This window comes from Stegostoma tigrinum, chromosome 8 (genome assembly GCF_030684315.1).
Source record: "Stegostoma tigrinum isolate sSteTig4 chromosome 8, sSteTig4.hap1, whole genome shotgun sequence".
NCBI classification, from domain to species: Eukaryota; Metazoa; Chordata; class Chondrichthyes; order Orectolobiformes; family Stegostomatidae; genus Stegostoma; species Stegostoma tigrinum.
This window is the reverse complement of record NC_081361.1, coordinates 11,124,465-11,143,117: the sequence shown is the minus strand read 5'-3', so window position 1 is coordinate 11,143,117 and position 18,653 is coordinate 11,124,465. Positions and strand designations below refer to the sequence as shown.

Below are 18,653 nucleotides of genomic sequence, written 5' to 3'. Positions count from 1 at the left end.
CTGACGACAGACGTAACCAATCAACCCCATCCGTGAATCCTAGTGGTTAGTAGCGCCAGCTCTCAACTCCTCTGGTCTGTTGATACGCAGTGCGGTGCAGGACGGGAGACTGATTTAAATCAAGCGGGAAACTGGCGGCAGAGCATTTTCCTTAGGCATTATCCTCGTTTTCTTCTCGCTACGCCCTCTGGCAGAGCGGTTTCTGAAGGCCGAAGAGTGCTCTTTCTCTGCACCCTTTCAGCAGAGCGACCTTTGGGCACCGTGCAAGACTTCTTCCACGGAACCTCTCGATGGGGGTTTGCCTCCGTTGATCGCCGGAGAGGCCTCCGGTTACTGGTGAGTCTCTGCAGCCGGGGGCCGGATTACTCACTCACCGGAAAGCCGAGCATCAGGTCCCCCGAATGGGAGGGGAGGAAAAGAAAAGAGAGAGCCGGGCTGTGCGCGACCATCTCCCTTTCCGCTTCTATAGTTTCTGCAGAGTACATGGAGCGGCTGTTTCTTTGAAATGAGCAGAACGGATGCTTTTAAAAGGGAGTAAGGTAAACATATGAAAGAGAAAAAGATAGAGAAATGTATATTTTTAGTCGACCTGTTTGGAGACGTTATTAACACACTTCTGGAGCAAGTGACGTTTGATGAATTAGATGCAAGTTTGTATGGAGTCTAAGCATCGACATAGGTGTCACCTGGGGAATCTGTTTTGTGATGTTCTTTGTCATGTCATAAGTCATCATTTTAATATCCGACGATGTAATGAATCTTAGTGAACAGGCTTAGAAGGGTGAATGATTTCTTTGCCTCTCCATAGTTTTCCTACCAAGGAATGTAAACGACATGGTACAATTTTAAGCAGGAACAGCAATTGAGGAACCGGGCGATATGTACGCAAAGGTGACAGGTCAAGTTGAGAGAGAGATAACGGGAACTGCAGATGCTGGAGAATCCGAGTTAACAAAGTGTGGAGCTGGACGAACACAGCAGGCCAAGCAGCATCTTGGGAGCGCAAAAGCTGACGTTTCGGGCCCTGATGAAGGGTCTAGGCCCGAAACGTCAGCTTTTGCGCTCCCAAGATGCTGCTTGGCCTGCTGTGTTCATCCAGCTCCACACTTTGTTATCTTAGGTCAAGTTTTGAGAAAATTGTTTAGATGGGAAATGGGATCTTGACTATAAATAGCAAAGAAAGTTGCATTCAGCATTTTTAAAGTGTTAGTTTCCTCCACTGGAGGATTATGTTCAATCTTGACATCCATCTTAAAATCTGGTGCCAATAACTGAGGAAGGTTAGAGGAAATTTGCTCTAAATTGAATATTAAGACAAAGGACTTCATATGTTCATACAAATTTGAAGCCAAAGTAGCTGACTCAGACCATGGTTGATCTGATTGCTTCACATTTAGGGATGTGAGTGTCATTCAAACTTAGTTGTTTGAATTATGAAGTTGTTAATAATTTTGTTAAATGACAACGAATGTGTTTTACTAAAATATCAATACCTTTTTGGATCTGTAGTTTTGAATTATTTTCCAGGTGGAAAAAGAGCAATGGGCAAATATGCAAGACTTTACTATAATTCCTGTACAATATCCTCATTATTGATGCCTTTTGTAGACTTTTTTCTGATCTGTTCTAAATGTTAATGGCGAGACTGACACTTAACCATTACTTACCAAAATTCTATCTACCACTACCTTTAAAGTCCCTGTTTGCACCACTTTTAGAGGAAGAATATTTCAAAAACACTCATCCCTCAAGAGTTTCTCCTCCTGTGTCTTAAATATGCAACCCCTTACTTTTGAGCAGAACCTTCAGTTTGTGACTTCCCTTGAGGCAAAATCCTTTGCACATAACCCTGTTAAGATTCCTCAAGATGTTATATGCTTCAATTAAATGCAGAAACTGAGATTGTTCTTATTTGATCACAAGTTTTATTAAGAGTATAGAGACTATTCTTAAGTGATGAATCCTCCTCCTTTCCTTCATTCTCTCAATCCGCATTCCTTCCTTCACACTCATCAAATCCATCTTCCTTCCTTTAAGCTCTCCAAATCTAACTGCACCTTCAACCAAACTATAATATGTAGCTAATAAAATGTGAGGCTGGATGAACACAGCAGGCCCAGCAGCATCTCAGGAGCACAAAAGCTGACGTTTCGGGCCTAGACCCTTCATCAGAGAGGGGGATGGGGTGAGGGTTCTGGAATAAATAGGGAGAGAGGGGGAGGTGGACCAAGGATGGAGAGAAAAGAAGATAGGTGGAGAGGAGAGTATAGGTAGGGAGGGGATAGGTCAGTCCAGGGAAGACAGACAGGTCAAGGAGGTGGGATGAGGTTAGTAGGTAGGAGATGGGGGTGCGGCTTGGGGTGGGAGGAAGAACAGGTTAGGGAGGCAGAGACAGGCTGGGCTGGTTTTGGGATGCAGTGGGGGGAGGGGACGAACTGGGCTGGTTTTGGAATGCGGTGGGGGAAGGGGAGATTTTGAAGCTGGTGAAGTCCACATTGATACCATTGGGCTGCAGGGTTCCCAAGTGGAATATGAGTTGCTGTTCCTACAACCTTCGGGTGGCATCATTGTGGCACTGCAGGAGGCCCATGATGGACATGTCATCTAAAGAATGGGAGGGGGATTGGAAATGGTTTGCGACTGGGAGGTGCAGTTGTTTGTTGCGAACTGAGCGGAAGTGTTCTGCAAAGCGGTCCCCAAGCCTCCGCTTGGTTTCCCCAATGTAAAGGAAGCCACACCAGTTACAATGGATACAGTATACCACATTGGCAGATGTGCAGGTGAACCTCTGCTTAATATGGAAAGTTACCTTGGGGCCTGGGATGGGGGTGAGGGAGGAGGTGTGGGGGCAAGTGTAGCATTTCCTGTGGTTGCAGGGGAAGGTGCCAGCTGTGGTGGGGTTGGAGGGCAGTGTGGAGCAAACAAGGGAGTCATGGAGAGAGTGGTCTCTCCAGAAAGCAGACAGGGGTGGGGATGGAAAAATGTCTTCGGTGGTGGGTTCGGATTGTAGATGGCGGAAGTGTCGGAGGATGATGCGTTGTATCCGGAGGTTGGTGGGATGGTGTGTGAGAATGAGGGGGATCCTCTTTGGGCGGTTGTGGCGGGGGCGGGGTGTGAGGGATGTGTTGCGGGAGACGCGGTCAAGGGCGTTCTTGACCACTGTCGGGGGGGGGGGGGGGGTGCGGTTGCGGTCCTTGAAGAACTTGGACATCTGGGATGTGCGGGAGTGGAATGCCTCATCGTGGGAGCAGATGCGGCGGAGGAATTGGGAATAGGGGATAGAATTTTTGCAGGAGGGTGGGTGGGAGGAGGTGTATTCTAGGTAGCTGTGGGAGTCGGTGGGCTTGAAGTGGACATCAGTTACAAGCTGGTTGCCTGAGATGGAGACTGAGAGGTCCAGGAAGGTGAGGGAAGTGCTGGAGATGGCCCAGGTGAACTGAAGGTTGGGGTGGAAGCCTCCCTAACCTGTTCTTCCTCTCACCCATCCCTTCCTCCCACCCCAAGCCGCACCTCCATCTCCAACCTACTAACCTCATCCCGCCTCCTTGACCTGTCCGTCTTCCCTGGACTGACCTATCCCCTCCCTACCTCCCCACCTCCCCACCTATACTCTCCTCTCCACCGATCTTCTTTTCTCTCCATCTTCGGTCCGCCTCCCCCTCTCTCCCTATTTGTTCCAGAACCCTCACCCCATCCCCCTCTCTGATGAAGGGTCTAGGCCCAAAACATCAGCTTTTGTGCTCCTGAGATGCTGCTGGGCCTGCTGTGTTCGTCCAGCCTCACATTTTATTATCTTGGAACTGCAGATGCTGGAGAATCCCATTATCACTCTATAGTACTTAGCTGGTGAATTCACTTGCAATCTATATGCCACTTTTAAACTCTTAAGTTCTTGTAAGTTATTACAGTCCTCTACAATATTGTGGTACCCTCTGAAAATTTAGAGAATCAAAAATATAACTTAAACCAAACAAATGTTCTCACCACTGCTGTATATGGGCTTTACTCCCTAGTGTGCTAATTACTTCAATTCAGAAATAGTAACTACATTCTATGTGTATACCCTCTCTCTTTGTGTCAGCCTCAACTCCAGGGGGAAAAAAAATCTCTTACTGCAGCAATTCAAAACTATCCTTTTTTCTATTTCCTGTAAGTCTCTCACTTGATTGTCTTTGTCTTTCTAAATGAGTGCTATTTAGAGAAGGGGCGGGGGAGTGCTAAATGGAACACAATTAACATGTTTAAATTTAATGTGGATGATCTGGCCAATAAACAGTTCTATCCTATTTGACCATTTGTAACATTACATTTAGTCAATGTTGAAACTATTGCACCTTTCAATGACCTGACTTAATGAGCTAAACTACTGAGCTATGACTGTACAGGCATCCTGGGATACTCCATGCATGTGTTCATTCTTATGTGAATTAATTGGATATATTGACTGTGGCTTGAGAAAGAATGGAGGAAAGTATATCTTTCATTAGTAGGAAAGATTTAGAGGCATAGGGGCCAAATGCAGGCAAATGGGACTAGTTTAGATTGGGAAACCTGGTCAACATGAATGAGTTGGACAAAAGGGTCTGCATGCGTCTATGATGATGTGCATGATCTTGTCCTCTTCCTGTAATTCCAGAAGGAACTGTCAGATAGTGACTGGAGTTTGAAATTGTACGTAGACATCCCCAACCTAACTCGGGATTGCTGGTGCCTCTTGGAAAAGTTGGACAACCCTGTTGCTTATTGGAAAAGCTAATTGTCTTTGTCTTTGTTAATGGCTATTCTTAAATGTTGGCAACTGTATTAAATGGATAGCTTGTAATGAACAAATGAAGCAACTTTGGTGAGATTGCACTACTTGATGTGAACACAAACAAGTGGAATACAGTATAGAAGTGTCCAAATCTTAGTTTTTTAGCCTTCTTTCAAAGTTGCAAAATCTACTCTCCTCTTCCTATTAGATGACAATAGATACATTTGACGTATTCCCTTTGTAGAAAAATAAGATAATGGAAATTCCATAAATGCTGCATCAAGAATGGAACCATCTATTTTTAAAAGGGAGATCACAAGGTTGAATCACATCTTTTTTAAAGAAGAATTGTAGCCGTGCTTTCCATCTTCTAAAACACATCAGTGATCAATTTTGTTATTAAATGACAAGAATTTTTACTGCCTCAAATACTGTTCAAAATTGTACACTTTGTTTTGATTCCAGGTTTAATATGGAGCACTTGACACCTGCTGCCAAGGCAGGAATGGCACGCTTAGGTGTATATTTTGCCAATACAGACCTTTCTCCAGTGGTTCTGAGGACCGTGAAAAGGCATACACCATTCCACCACACTTCAGCCAAACGGAAGATTCCTAGAACAGACTTGCCAGTTGTCAGTAAAATTAATAACTTTTGATTTTTTTCATTATAAACAATATTCTAGCCTAGGTGTTTTTGTTTTGGATGTATTGTTTGGAGAGGGAATACAGAGTTAAAAAGAGTAAAAATTTTATTTTTTTACTTGGAGTCAAGAAGTTAGTGTGGAAGCACATCATTTTGGCTCAAGTAGTCCATGTTGGTGTAATGTTCGAAACATAGTCTACTCCCAGTCATGTGAGTGATCCTGATCCCATGTCTATCTATATCAGCTTACTTCAACTACCAATCTATGCTTTTCTTAAATGGCAAAATCTCTCTTCTAACCCTATTGCATTCCAAAGGCTGTCAACTATGTGTGTGCCTGTGTATTCTCCTGGTTCCTCTTAAATTCATACATAACTCTGCCAGTAATTGAGAGGTTGAACCACTGCTTGCAGCCTGGGGTGTCACTTCTGACCTGTCACAAGCTTCCTGCCACACATTCAGGCCATCATTAAGACTACTGAATTATTCCTCTCTTATTAGCCAACTATGCACTGCCCCAGTCCATCTGATGAAAACTTCATTCATTATCTTTATTACTTGTAGACTTGGCTATTTTACGTATTATTGGCCAGCCTCCCATCCATCCCCACTTCCACTCTCTGTAAACTTGAAGTCATTCAAACCTCTGCCACCATGCCGTAACTTGCACAAAGTCCCCTTCACTAGTCAGCTTTATTTTGTTGACCTCCACCGTCTCCTGGTTCAGCAGTTTCTGGCTTTTAAGTTTGCTTGTGGCGTCACCCCTTTTTAACTGTGCAATTTTCTCCAGTTCCAACCCCCTACCCCTATATCTGAACTGCTCCAATTCTGCTTCTTGAATGTCCTTGACTTTTAATTACTTCGCCATTAGCAAAGCTGCCTTGACTCTGGGATACCCTCCCTTAATCCTCTTTGCCTCATTACTTTATTTCATCATTTTTGTTTTTATTTTATCCTCTTAGGTGCAGCTCAAAACCTACCTCTTCCAGCAAACCTTTTTCTATAAATTTGCAAAATACTCTTATGTTACTTGATGTTTAAATTTTTCTGCTAATGCTCCTGTGAAGTGCCTTGTGATTTTTTTAAACTATGCTTAGAATGCAAGTAATAGTCAGATCTTCAACTGAAATGTTACCAGTTATTGCAAGAGCTAATTGCCGAATGATGGATCGACGTATTACAGCAGTTGACTTGCTTGTGTTCACTGGAGGCAAATCTTTTCTCCTTTTTTGCAGGAGAATGCAGAGCAGATTGCAGTGTTGCTGCAGAAACAATGGCGTCTGTATCATGTAACTCCTCTATACGGATTCTCCTACAGCATGCTGAAGAAATATTCCAAAGAGCTCTCGGTCTTTATTGCTACAGAGAAGAACAAGGGGGTGGCAATTGAAGTGGGAATTGAACTTGCCAGTAAGGCTAAATTCTCCATGCTTGCTGGTCTTCGAGCTACTGAGAATGATCCAGAGGCTATTTTCATACAGGTTAGATTGTAAACTAGTTTAAAAAGCAAGAAATGTTAAGGATCTTGAACTTTTACTGAACTGTATTCCTGAATACTGTAAAGTATAAAACTCAAGCTGTGTAAATATCATTTTTGTGATATTTCATCTGAAGTTTGACTTAGGATGTTCATATTTATGCTTAAAGTATGCACTATATTAATTGACAAGCACTCCTCAAAATGACTCCTAAACATTCACTTGCAATTCTGAAATAGCCATTTAAGTTTTCACGCAGTTCTGTGGGTCACCAGACCCGAAACGTTACCATTTTTTTTCCTTCGCAGATGCTGCCAGACCTGCTGAGCTGCTCCAGCAACTTTTTATTCCTGACTTGCACCATCCACAGTTTTTTTCAAAGGCAGGTCTATCTTCTGATGATCTAAAATCACATCTCTTCGACTACAACAAATTATCCTTAGTTGAGCTGGTCATTTCCAAAAGTTTATAATAAAAAGATGTACGGTATCACAGTGAAGATTTTGGATTTTTAAAAAATAAAGCATGGCTTAAGCATGGTTTTACTCTCTATATTTGGCCCATCAGTTGTTACAAAATGTTTTGCATGGGAATCTAAATTCCTGTCTTAGGGTGTTTAAATGAGGGAGAAGTTTCATCTGTTTATTTCATTGCAACTCTCCATAAGCTGATGACTTGCCTCGCCAACAGGTCCTGCTAATCTCTCTCTCTCTCTCTCTTTCTCCCTCCCGCACGCGCGTGCTTCCCCCCCCCCCCCCCCCACCTCGCGCTCTCTCATCTATATTCAGTGTATTCCTTTTTTAAATGTTGATAATGAAATCTTGGAGTCGGATAAGAGGGAGCAGAATTCTCAACAGGAGGCCCGATTTACTCAGTGTGTTATTGAGCAATTTCTCTCATTTCTGTCTGCAAAATGGATAAACATCAGAACTCTGTTTCTGTTCCCACTGAAATTGCTACGAGAAGCAGCCACAACTCGAACCTCACTTCAACGGGGTGAAGATGTCATTGCTTGTGATTGTGGCCATGTCTCTTTTGTCAGTCTCCTTCCTGGCTATAACTGCAGGTGTTTACGTCACTCTGTGGTTTGCAGTCCTGTTGTAATTCTGAAAGTTGTCACAAGTGGACAGTGGTTAAGAAGGCACTTAGCACTTCGCATTCATTGCTTAGACCATTGAACATAGGAGTTTGGATATCATTGACAATGTACGAGATGTTGTGAGGCACTTTTGGAGTACTGTGTACAGTTCTATAGTCACCCTGTCATAGGAAGGATATTATTAAATTGAAGACAGTTCAGAAGATTTACCAGGATGTTGCTGAGACTAGAGTTGGATTAAAAAGATAAGCTGGGAGTGTTTCCAGTGGAGCATCGAGGTTGAGGGGTGACTCCTTTATAGGATCATAAGGGGCATAATAAGGTGAATAGCAAGGGCTGTCTCTCGAGAATGGGAGAGTTCAAGACTGGGGCATATTTTTTAAGGTGAAATGAGAGATTTAGAAGGGGCCTGAAGGACAGCTTTTTCAGAGGGTGGCCTGTATGTAAAATGAATGCCAAGTAAGTGGTAGTTGTACATACAGTTAATATTTAAAAGAAATTTAGATAGGAAAGACTTGGAGGAATATTGGCCAACTGCAGGTGAGTGGGACTACATTAGTTTGGGAAACTTAGTTGGCGTGGACAAGTTAAATTTAAGAGTCTGATTCTATGACTCTATATGTAATGGAGGTCACTTATGCTCTCTGTTCACTTAATTCTCTCTGCCAGAGAGAAACTAGAAAAGCAAGCAGATACCTTGTGGGTATCTAATTGGATGAAAACACAAATGTAAACTCTTGAGCATTCCCTTTGTACTAGTTTCCCATCTGCTTTGGCCTGGCTCAGTGGTTGCAACATGGCTGATGAAAGTCTGCAAATGGTCTTGAAAATGATTATCCAGCAGCTCTGGTACTAGAAAGGGTTTGGCTTCAAACCTCCTATGAGAGCAGCATCAGTCTAGGCTGAGAGGCAACTGGCGAGAACAGCAGATCAATGCTCCTGATCTGTAGCTATTGCCTCAATGTGATGAACTGTGTAAATTGTTAGGCTGTTGTAACACCTTTGCAAACCCCTTCTAAAGCTATTCACCAAATCATGGTGTCAGTATCTGAGCTGGTGTCTGTGAGCATTCCACTTAACAATGGAGTAAAATGTCTATCTTGTTCTTCCATAACTGTCTTAGCGGGTTGTAGTTTGTGTATATTGGAATGGAGAGAGGAACAAGGGTTGGGTTGTGGTGAGAAGTTGGGTGGGAAAGTAAAAGGTGGACCATCTATAGGTTCTAAATCTGAAGAGATAATTGGTTGAGGGAGAAGCTGGGAATGACAAGGAGGATTTGGTTAGAGGAAACCCTCCCGCTGTCACTTCAGCTGTGCATTATCAACAGTCACTCTGGATGCCATAATCTTCCATGTGAGTAAGGATGTACAGCTGCCACCTAGATAAGGCTGTTTGTCTGCTACCTTGTCTTGCAAGAGTGAATTAAGCATCTCAAATGAGATTGATCTATTTGGGGGATGTGGGTATCATGTTTTAATAGCGGGCACTTCTAAACATTTGTGTAAGGTTAGCAGCACTACTAGGTGTGTGAACTGAGGTGGAGTTATGAATGTTGGGTTTAAGTCATAAGTGATGGAGAGGGGACAGGAGTCGTGTGAAAGGCCATTTTTAAAGCTCAAGGAGAGGAAAACAGTGCAAAGTAGTAATATAGCTAATGATAGTAAGTGTAACAAGAAGGGACAGCAACTTAAGTACACTCCAGAAAATAAGGTCAGACAAATGTATGCAGTGAGTCAGGGAGAAAGAAAAGTTGCCAGTGGGTGACTGTTAGTGGATGAAAATAGGTTGGCTATGATATCAGCCCACGTCAAGACCATCTTGTGGTATGGGAGTGGGTAAAGGACATGGAAGAAGGTTCTCAGGCCCTAAAATAAATTAAACTTGACCCTGAACTTGAATCCTGAAGGCTACATCAAAATGAGGTGCCATCTATCCAGTTTGCACTGAACCTTGTTGGATGCTCCACTGCATATTTACCAGCTTTTCCTAGCTACAATGAGTTCTGAAGACTGGACCTGAAACGTTGACACTGCTTTCTTCATATGGATGCTGCCAGACCCACTGAGTTTCTCTAGCAGTGTTTCAGATTTCCAGTGTTCAGTGTTTTCTCTCCTTTTGTTTTTGGTTGTTTTTTTTTGTTTTTTCTCTGATAATCACTTGATTTTAACCTCCAATTGAACTAAAGGTAGCCTGGAGAATGAATTCATTGTGTGTATTCAGTTCAGTTTATAATAAGTCTCTAATCGGGAAATTTGAAGTGCCCTATAATTAGGGAGCTAAAAATACCCTGACAATTTTGGTAACCTTGAAAATGGCAGCATTTGATTGTTGGCACATCGGTATGTGAAGGAGGTAAGATGTAGACCTGAGTTGCAAAGATCATGCTTGTGATTGTCCACATACAGTGATTGACACTAAAAATAAATGCCTTCACAATACCCATAGTTTATTATCTTCACCACATTAGGAGTGGGCCACTTGAGTTGTCAGCTGTAAAGTACTGTACTATAGGTTGATCCCGGACATACATGTGTGAGCTGATCTCTGCTCAATTGTTATGGCTGTTGGCATCTACATCCCTAAGCTGTAGATGATGATTATTTGGGGTTTAGGTTTTGATTTCAAGTTGACAATCACATTGATCATCAGTAATTATGATACAGTGTCAGAAGTTATGAAATGTCCAAAACTATTGTGCAGTCTTGTTTGAAGAACTGCCATTTGGGTGACACTTAAAACTATTAGAGCCTTGAACAGCATTATGCTAGCACCTTCAGTAGGAGTAAATAAATCAGTATTGTGAAACTTGAAATAAGTGACTTTCTGCTTCTTTGTAGATAATGGCAAAGACTGCAATACGTCAGGCTGTTGATGAGAAGGTTGTCTGGTCTGGGTGGATGTGCTGTGTTGACGGAGACTTGGGCTTGCTGGAATCTCTCCCAGTGGAGTTTATCTGTCTACCCTTGCTATTTGCTAATGGCCCTGAAACAGTTACAACCATGGTCGGGGAATGGTTGCAGAAAACATTTGACTGTTATGTCAGTGCCTTTCCCATTAGTTCCGAGAACCTGACGTGGATGGCTGCCATGTGGGCCAATTGTTTCTCAGACTCTCATCAACGGATGATGGAATTGGAGTGGTTTGTGGCTCCTATACAACTGACCATTTCACTTAGTATTCACCCAGAGGATGCTAAAGCGCTGTGGGAGAGCATTCACGCAAACAAGGATGAAATCACCATTGAGGAGGTGGAGCTATTTATGAGCAGCCTCCATTCACATTTCTACAGGCATTTTGGGGTGCGACTTGCAGCAATGCAACTAGTAAAGGTATCAACAGCTGTAGCATCTGCTCACTGTGATGGCAAATTTAAGGTAAGAAACCAATACCCTTTGGAGTTCAAGCAGATAGTGACTTTGTTTGTTTGTTTTCTCCCTAACTAGGAGAGCACTTAACACCTCCTAAATGCCTAGACAATAATAAAAAGTCAACATTGTTGCTCTGGATATACATAGACCACACTGGGTACAAACAGCAGATTTCCTTCCCTAAAGTTAGCAAAATCAATTTTTGACACTTGATGGTTACGTGGTTGCCAGTTGTCAGATTTTTACTTTAGACTTCTGTTGAATTCACATTTCATTAGTAAAATTTCACCATGATGTCCCCAGAAAATCTGAAACAAAAACAATGCTGGCGGAACCAGTCTGTAGTGAGAAAGCAGAGTTAGTCTCGGGTCCAGTGACCCTCCTGCAGAATACATGACATCAAAATTAACTACTTTCTCTCCACAGATGCTGCCAGATCTGCTGAGTTTCTCCAGCCACCTGTTTTTGTTCAGATTTCCATCATGTGCTACAACTTGCCTGGGGTCTAGATTTCCTAGTCCATTGACACTGTGCCACCATCTTCCACAGCACTGATTCTGCAGAGAATTTTCTATATAGTCTGTTCTCCATCAACTTTTATTAATATAATTAAATGTATTTTAAGAGAAATTTTTTGGCCTTTCAGAATTTAGGACTACAGAAAGCAGGTAGGAAAGGAGTTGATGTCCATAATTAGCCAAGGTAAGATCAAATGATAAAGCAGATTCCAAGGGGCTGTGAGATTTGTCTCCTCTTGTGTTCTCAACATGTACGCAATCAGCTGTAATGTCAATGTATACAATTTCCAGAAGATTAACTGTTTTGTAATGTCTTGTTTCTATTAATTCTCCTCCCATGGTGATATGCTTCTTCAAATCTAAACAGCAGCTCTAATACAGACTTTCCCAAGATTAGCAGCAGAGAATAATCCCAACGTCAGCCATAAGTACCCTTGCAATCTGTTGGTGGGTCCTGTTGCATCCTTGCATGTGGTGTTCCATTGTGAGCAGAACAGAAACAGGAGTGGTAGGAGTGATTTATATAAATGGAAACTGGAAACACAGTAGGAAAATAGATTACAAATGACCTAACTTTGGAAGAAGTTGAGAATTCCACTGGGATGGAGAGAAACATTTTTTTGCATCCCATTCAGCGTTTAAGTGTGAGACTAATTGGTAGCTTAATTTGCATGTAAGTAACTGAGGTTTGTATAATCCCCTATCAACGGTGCAAAGGAGTACTTAAATTTTGAAGAAACTGTACTCTTAAACAAGAGTGCAGATATTCAAAATTACACACTTGCCTTTCAAAGTCTTCTGTACCAGAAATTCTTGGACAGAGCTGATCTTTCTCTGCAGCTTCCCTTTTAGGCTGGAGCACTACATTTCTGTTCTATGACCTTGGTGTACTTATGTAAGTTGTGATTTGTCTGGATAGTGTGGAAAAATAATACTTTTGTCTCTCAACATGTGGACAATAATAAATCAAAGTGAATTGAGCTTAAAAATCATCTTGTAAAAACCTGACCCAAAAATCCACTAATTTAGCAGTAGGAAAATCAGGTCCAAAACCACACCCTTCCCACCTCCACTTTTGTCCGTAATGCTGTGTTCTGGGATTTGAATGTCCAGCACCATAGTCAAGCATTTTGACAGCTTCTGTGAAAGATGAAGTAGTTGAGGTGAAGATGCCCAAGGGGTAAGGGGTTAAGAGCACAAGACAGTACGTAGTAAAATCTTGCTTGGGAAGGTGGAGGAAGGGTCTGGGTCTGCTCTGGTTCTGGATAGTTTGAAACTAGAAGGGGAGAGGGTGAGAGGTTAGATCTGAAGAGCTAGTGTGGCTCCAGGGGGAGCACAATGGTGGGTCCAGTGTTCTCCAGATCAGTCGTTAGAAAAATTCAATTTCTAAATGGCCCCAACATGCAATTTGTTTGCAATGTAGAAACTTCTCCCTTTTACTTCCTCTACCAAGATTTACAAATTTTTCTGAAGGGCCTTCATACAAAAGAGCAGTTGTCAAAAATTCTGAAGTGTAATCCCATTGGATTTGTCCAACTTTAATATAAAAATGGAATCTGGCTTAATAGATCATTTAACTTTTGCAGTTGGTTAACACTTAATCACTGAAGCATATTCACATGAGGCTGCAGATCTTTCTTAATAAGAGAACATATAAATTTTATTACACAAGAATGATTAAATAAATAAACAAGACTTAATACAAGCATCAAGACCGTTTCAACCTATTTCCCATCATCTGTTATAAAGACTTAGTCCCACAGAAATATTATGAGCATCTATTTAAATCTTTACTTAAATAATGTTTTTTATTTCTGTACTTGAATACTGTGCTTTTTAAACAGTATTCCTTTCCAAATTCAATGGCGTGAAGCTGTCACAATTACTAAACTTTGACAGCTTAAATTTCTATCCAAACTCGACTGGCTTAGAAGCTCCACAGACTAAAAAAATATTCTACCTTCTGAAATGCTGGAATCTTACAATCTTGAATTTTGAGTCTTTTTGTTCGAGTTCAAAACTAAAATTTTCTTAAAATATTTGTTCTGCCTGTCATGTACCCAACAGCATAAACATTTTCATCCGTTAACAGTGCAGGGGTTTGCCCTGGCACACAACTGCAGTTTGATAATTTTCCTTCTTATTGGGAGAGTCAGAGGGGCAAATATGTGGGCAACGTTTTGTGTAGAAACATCAGGGCAATAACAAGGGACTTCAACTATTTCACTATCAACTGGAATACAAACTCTGAAAGCAAAAGGACACAATTCTTGAACTGCTTTTTTTTTTAGCCAGCATGTAACAAGCCAACGAAAGGGCAAAATTCTAGATGTAGAGTTGGGAGATGAAATTGGGCAAGTGGAGAGAGTAGCAGTGGTCATCCATCTGGTGATAACGATGACAAACCTATGGTCACTGGTAAGGGACAAGAATTTGAGTAAATGTTCTAAATCAGGGCAATGCAAATTTACAATGCTGAGATCTAGTATCCAGACCACTCTTACATGAACTGCCAAAATCGATGGCAAAAAATTGAATTCCAAATGATGTTCTGAGTAGTGTAGATGTGTTCCAACAAGAAAAAACAGGTGTAGTGCCAAATCTATACCCCTCCCATTATTCAGAAACATAAGTGATAAAGTAAAGCAGAAAAATAGAATTTGACAATCTCTGGAACATATTTTAGGTGACTTGGAGTATAGAAAATACAGGGGTAGACATTGGTTAGGCCACAGATGGAATACCATGTGTGGCGCTCATTCCAATAGTGTGGCAAAGGCATGATTGCACTGGAGAGGGTCCAGATGTGATTCACCAGGATGTTGCCTGGGATGAAAGGTCTGTTGTGAGGAGGGATTGAATAGGCTGGGTTTATTTTCCTTGAAGCAGAGAAGGCTGATGGGGGATCTGATTTGAGGTTTACAAAATTTGACAGGCATAGGCAGAATACTTTGTCAGAATCTTTCCCCATGGCAGACATGCCCGAGACCAGACGGCAAGAGTTTCAGGGAGAAGTAAGTGGTTTAGAGGAGATTTTACAGAAAGAAAATTTCACGCATAGAGTAGCAGAAATATGGGCAAGCTGTGTAAAGTGGAGGTAGGTACACTCTCAACATGTAAGAAGCATCTGGATGAACACTTAGCTGACCATGACCTGGCATTTTATGAACCAAGTGCAGATAAATGGGATTCATATAGTTTGGTGTTTTTTCTTTTGGGAATAAAACTGGTGGGTCAAAGGGCTGGTGTGTGACTATGAATCTCTCTACTTTTCACAAAAAAAGCTAAAAATGTTAAGAAAAATTTTAAAATTAGCTGGTTAAAGTGAAGGAATATCTAATTCTCTCAACTGTGGTGAAGACTATTAAGAAAATGGTCATTTCAAATGTACACTTTAACTTGAGTGCAGATAATTATGCAAGGTTATTAATGAACAACAAATTTCAAAGAATGAAAACATTCTAGTGCTTCCTTCCCACCGATGCTGTCAGACCTACTAAGTTTCTCCAGCAAATTTTTGTTTTTCTTTCAGATCTCCAGCATCAACAGGTGTTTTAGTTAAATGGATAAAATGTATCCTGAGACTGTTAAAGGAAGCTGAATCAAATGGTGGATGCTCAGGGTCATATTCCAGCCTTCACTAGATGAGGATGGTATCACAGCATTGATGGACTACAAATGCTGTACCATTATTCAAAAATAGAAGCATAAGTCAAATAATTATAGATTTGGGGGAGTCTGATCTCAGTGAGCAAATTATTAGAATCTATATGGAGAGAGAATTAACTCCTCCTTAGAAAGGCATGGATTAATCAGGGATAGTCAGCATGGTTACATTTAAGGGAAGGTTACATCTTGCTGTCTTGTCTTATTTTTGAGAAGATAACAATTGAGGGTAATACAATGGATCTTGACTAAACAAGTTTCAGTAAAGCATTTGACAAGGTCCCATGAGCAGACTGGTCAGAAAAATTAAAATTCAGGGATACAAGGAAATGTGGTTAAGTCAGATCCAAAACTGGTTCAGTGACAAGAAACTAGGACGGGTTTTGTAAATGGTTTGTGAAACACCACTGGAAATCCCAGTGCTCAGTGTTGGATTTCTTGCATTTGTCACGTATGTTAATGATTTGCACTAGAATGTGTGGTTTGTTTCTGACAATACAAATCGGCCAAGTAATGGCCAGGATTGAACAGGATGGCTGATATCAATAGTTTATAGAAGTAGTTGTGCTGAAGAACAGAGAAACCTAGGGCTTCAGGTACATAATTATTGCAAGTTTGCATCAGTGTTAGGGTGGTTAAGAAGGCATTTAGCACACCTGCCTTCATTGCTCAAAACTTGAGTATAGGAGTTGGAAAGTGATGTTGAGATTGTGTGTTATCTATGTTGCTGGGGCCTCTTCTGGAATACAAAGTATATTATTATGCCAAAGAAGGTTCAGAAGAGATTTAACAGGATGGTGCCAGGAATGGGAGGTTTCAGCTATAAGGATAGGCTTTTTTTCCACTGGAGCATAGGAGGTTGAGGGGTGACCTTTAAAGAAATTCATAAAATTGTGGCTGGTGTCTTTCCCCATAGGGTGGGGATTTCAAAACTAGGGGCATATTTTTTAAGGTGCAAGGAGATGGTGTGAAAAAGTTGCCCCTTTAGGTCCCTTTCAAATTGAAGGGTGGTTTGTATACTGAATGAATTACCAATGGACATAGTGGCTGCAGGTACTATTAGGGTCAGGTGTCAGAACAGGTACGTAAAGTAGTCTTTTTTTTTAAAAAGACAAATGGGATGACTTCCTTCACTGTGGGAGCTATTGAATACAAAGCAAGGACAGAACACTGGTTAGGCCTCAGCTGCAGTTTTGTGTACAACTTTGGTCACCACATTGCTGAAAAGACAATTGCTTTAGAGGTAGTACTAAAATTTATAAGCTTGTTGCCAGCACTTAAATTGTGGTGGAGGACAAATTCAACATGTGAGGGTTCTTTGGAAAAGAGGAGGCTGGGGTGTATAAAATAATTAAGGGCTTGATAGAATGGAAGGGGAACACTTTATTTCCCCTAGCAGAGAAGTTAATCACCAAGGAGCATGGCTTGAAGGTAATTGGTAGAAGGATTTGAAGGGACTTGAGAGGAAAAAGCAGAGGGTGATAGGTATCTAGAATTTGCTGTCTGTGTAGTCATTGGGGTTAGAAACTAGTTTGTGTAAAAGGAACCTAGATTTGCACACAAAATGTTGTAACTCGAATGTGTCACACCAAATCTTGAAGGTGGAATTAGAACAGGCAGCTGGTTAGTCATTTGGCAGACAAGATGGGTTGAAATGGCCTCTTAATGTGTCTCAAACTTTTGGTCCTACTGACAGTGTGCTGTCTCCAGTCAGAGATACAATTGGTTGTACCAGTTTGAAAATCTTCTACACTCCTTACTGAAAAATTTGTATTATGTTTCCCACTCCCTCTTTTTTAATAAAAGCACAAACACACTTCCAGTGTAAGAAAGTGGTTACTTCACTTGTTTTAATCATTTGTGGGATGTGCCTGATTCGAATTGCATAAATCTGGAGAGTGTACTACTGCTCATCTAACTAAGATTTATTTATATACACAATAGTGCTAGTTATTCTTTCTTTCCAACAGCTGTTCAACTGCAAGCATATAGACCATGTGCTGCCTTTCCTAACTGAGCTGGCTTTTCATCAGATACAGTACCAACCACGTCTCTGCAGCAGTATTGATTAAATGTGACTGGATCACAACATATCCTCTCTTGGACCCTTGGACAATTTTCCTGCTCTGAAGACAACCAGTCATTAGACTGAATCACAATCCTTGGATGTGCAGAAGGAAACAGATGTGACAGAGTACCCAGAAATAAAGTTTTTCTGCAGACTGACTGCTTAAGACAAAAACTTTTCATTTGTTCATGAAGAAACTGAGCTGCTAAAACCGGATTATCTTTTGGTCCTGGTGCAGTATGCCAGCTGCAATTGTTGGCTTCTGACCCTTTTTTTAAAAATAGCTGTGACCTGAAAGGACTCTGTCCCATTTTTAAAAAATAACATTGCACAAACTTTATTCAACTTTGACGTCAGGACTTATAGTCAAGGTTGGTGTTGAACAAATTTTACTCTAGGGAATATTATCCCAGTTTTTTATACAGTGTAAGTAAAGCTAAAATTACTAATTTTGTTTTTAACACACTTCACAATCCAGTGGGAAGGCCTACAATTTCCAAATCCTTCTGGAAACTTAAAACAATTTCATTGTGTTTATACAGATGGTTATCTTCAATTATTGTTGAACCAAGAGAAATCTGTTGTTTTACCTGAAGATGTTGGTGACCTTCAATAAAGTATTGGAACCTAAATTACTGCTTTTTAAACTGTTTCAAAGTGTGTAAAGAACTTCATATGCTTGCATATGATAGTGCAAGAATCATAAAATGTTACTACTTAAATTTACAGTAGATGAGTGGACAATGTGAAACAATGTCCTGACTTACCTATCCTTGACTTCACTCAACCCTGTCTCATCCTCACTTTGACCCTACATGGACTCCAGCATTGACAGTGTACTTAACTCTGGAATTTGGTATTATTAAATTTGATTTTTGTTTTCCCCTAAAGGTGCAAGACAATCTGAAAGTTGAGCTCAATGTTAATAAGGTGAGCTGGTGGTGATTGCTGGGTTTTATGGTGCTTCCTTCTCTAAACAATTGGGAGAAGAACTGTAATTTAATTTCACATTTTAAATTACTGAAGAATTTTTAAAAATAACTATTTTAAAACTTGAA

The 18,653-nt window shown here is 41.0% G+C and overlaps 1 protein-coding gene across 2 annotated transcripts; it reads left to right on the top strand.

The window, feature by feature from the left end:
- The first annotated feature begins 103 nt into the window (after nt 1-103).
- Nucleotides 104-18,227, top strand: cenpl (centromere protein L). Of its 2 annotated transcripts, none has more exons than XM_048538987.2 (5): nt 104-336; nt 5,219-5,387; nt 6,634-6,879; nt 10,813-11,349; nt 17,498-18,227. In XM_048538987.2, exons 2-5 carry the CDS (start codon nt 5,226-5,228, stop codon nt 17,597-17,599), a joined length of 1,047 nt encoding a protein of 348 aa, XP_048394944.1. In that variant the 5' UTR covers nt 104-336; nt 5,219-5,225; the 3' UTR covers nt 17,600-18,227. The 2 variants fall into 2 exon arrangements, with proteins under 2 accessions (XP_048394944.1, XP_048394943.1); XM_048538986.2 differs by having other exon boundaries at nt 104-539.
- Nucleotides 18,228-18,653: the final 426 nt, after the last annotated feature.

What these genes read in the sequence shown, in the direction of transcription:
- cenpl (XM_048538987.2), top strand. Translation starts at nt 5,226, where the DNA reads ATGGAGCACTTGACACCTGCTGCCAAGGCAGGAATGGCACGCTTAGGT. An exon ending in CTAGAACAGACTTGCCAGTT is followed by an intron (nt 5,388 to 6,633) that starts GTCAGTAAAATT and finishes CCTTTTTTGCAG; the next exon opens with GAGAATGCAGAGCAGATTGC. An exon ending in CAGAGGCTATTTTCATACAG is followed by an intron (nt 6,880 to 10,812) that starts GTTAGATTGTAA and finishes GCTTCTTTGTAG; the next exon opens with ATAATGGCAAAGACTGCAAT.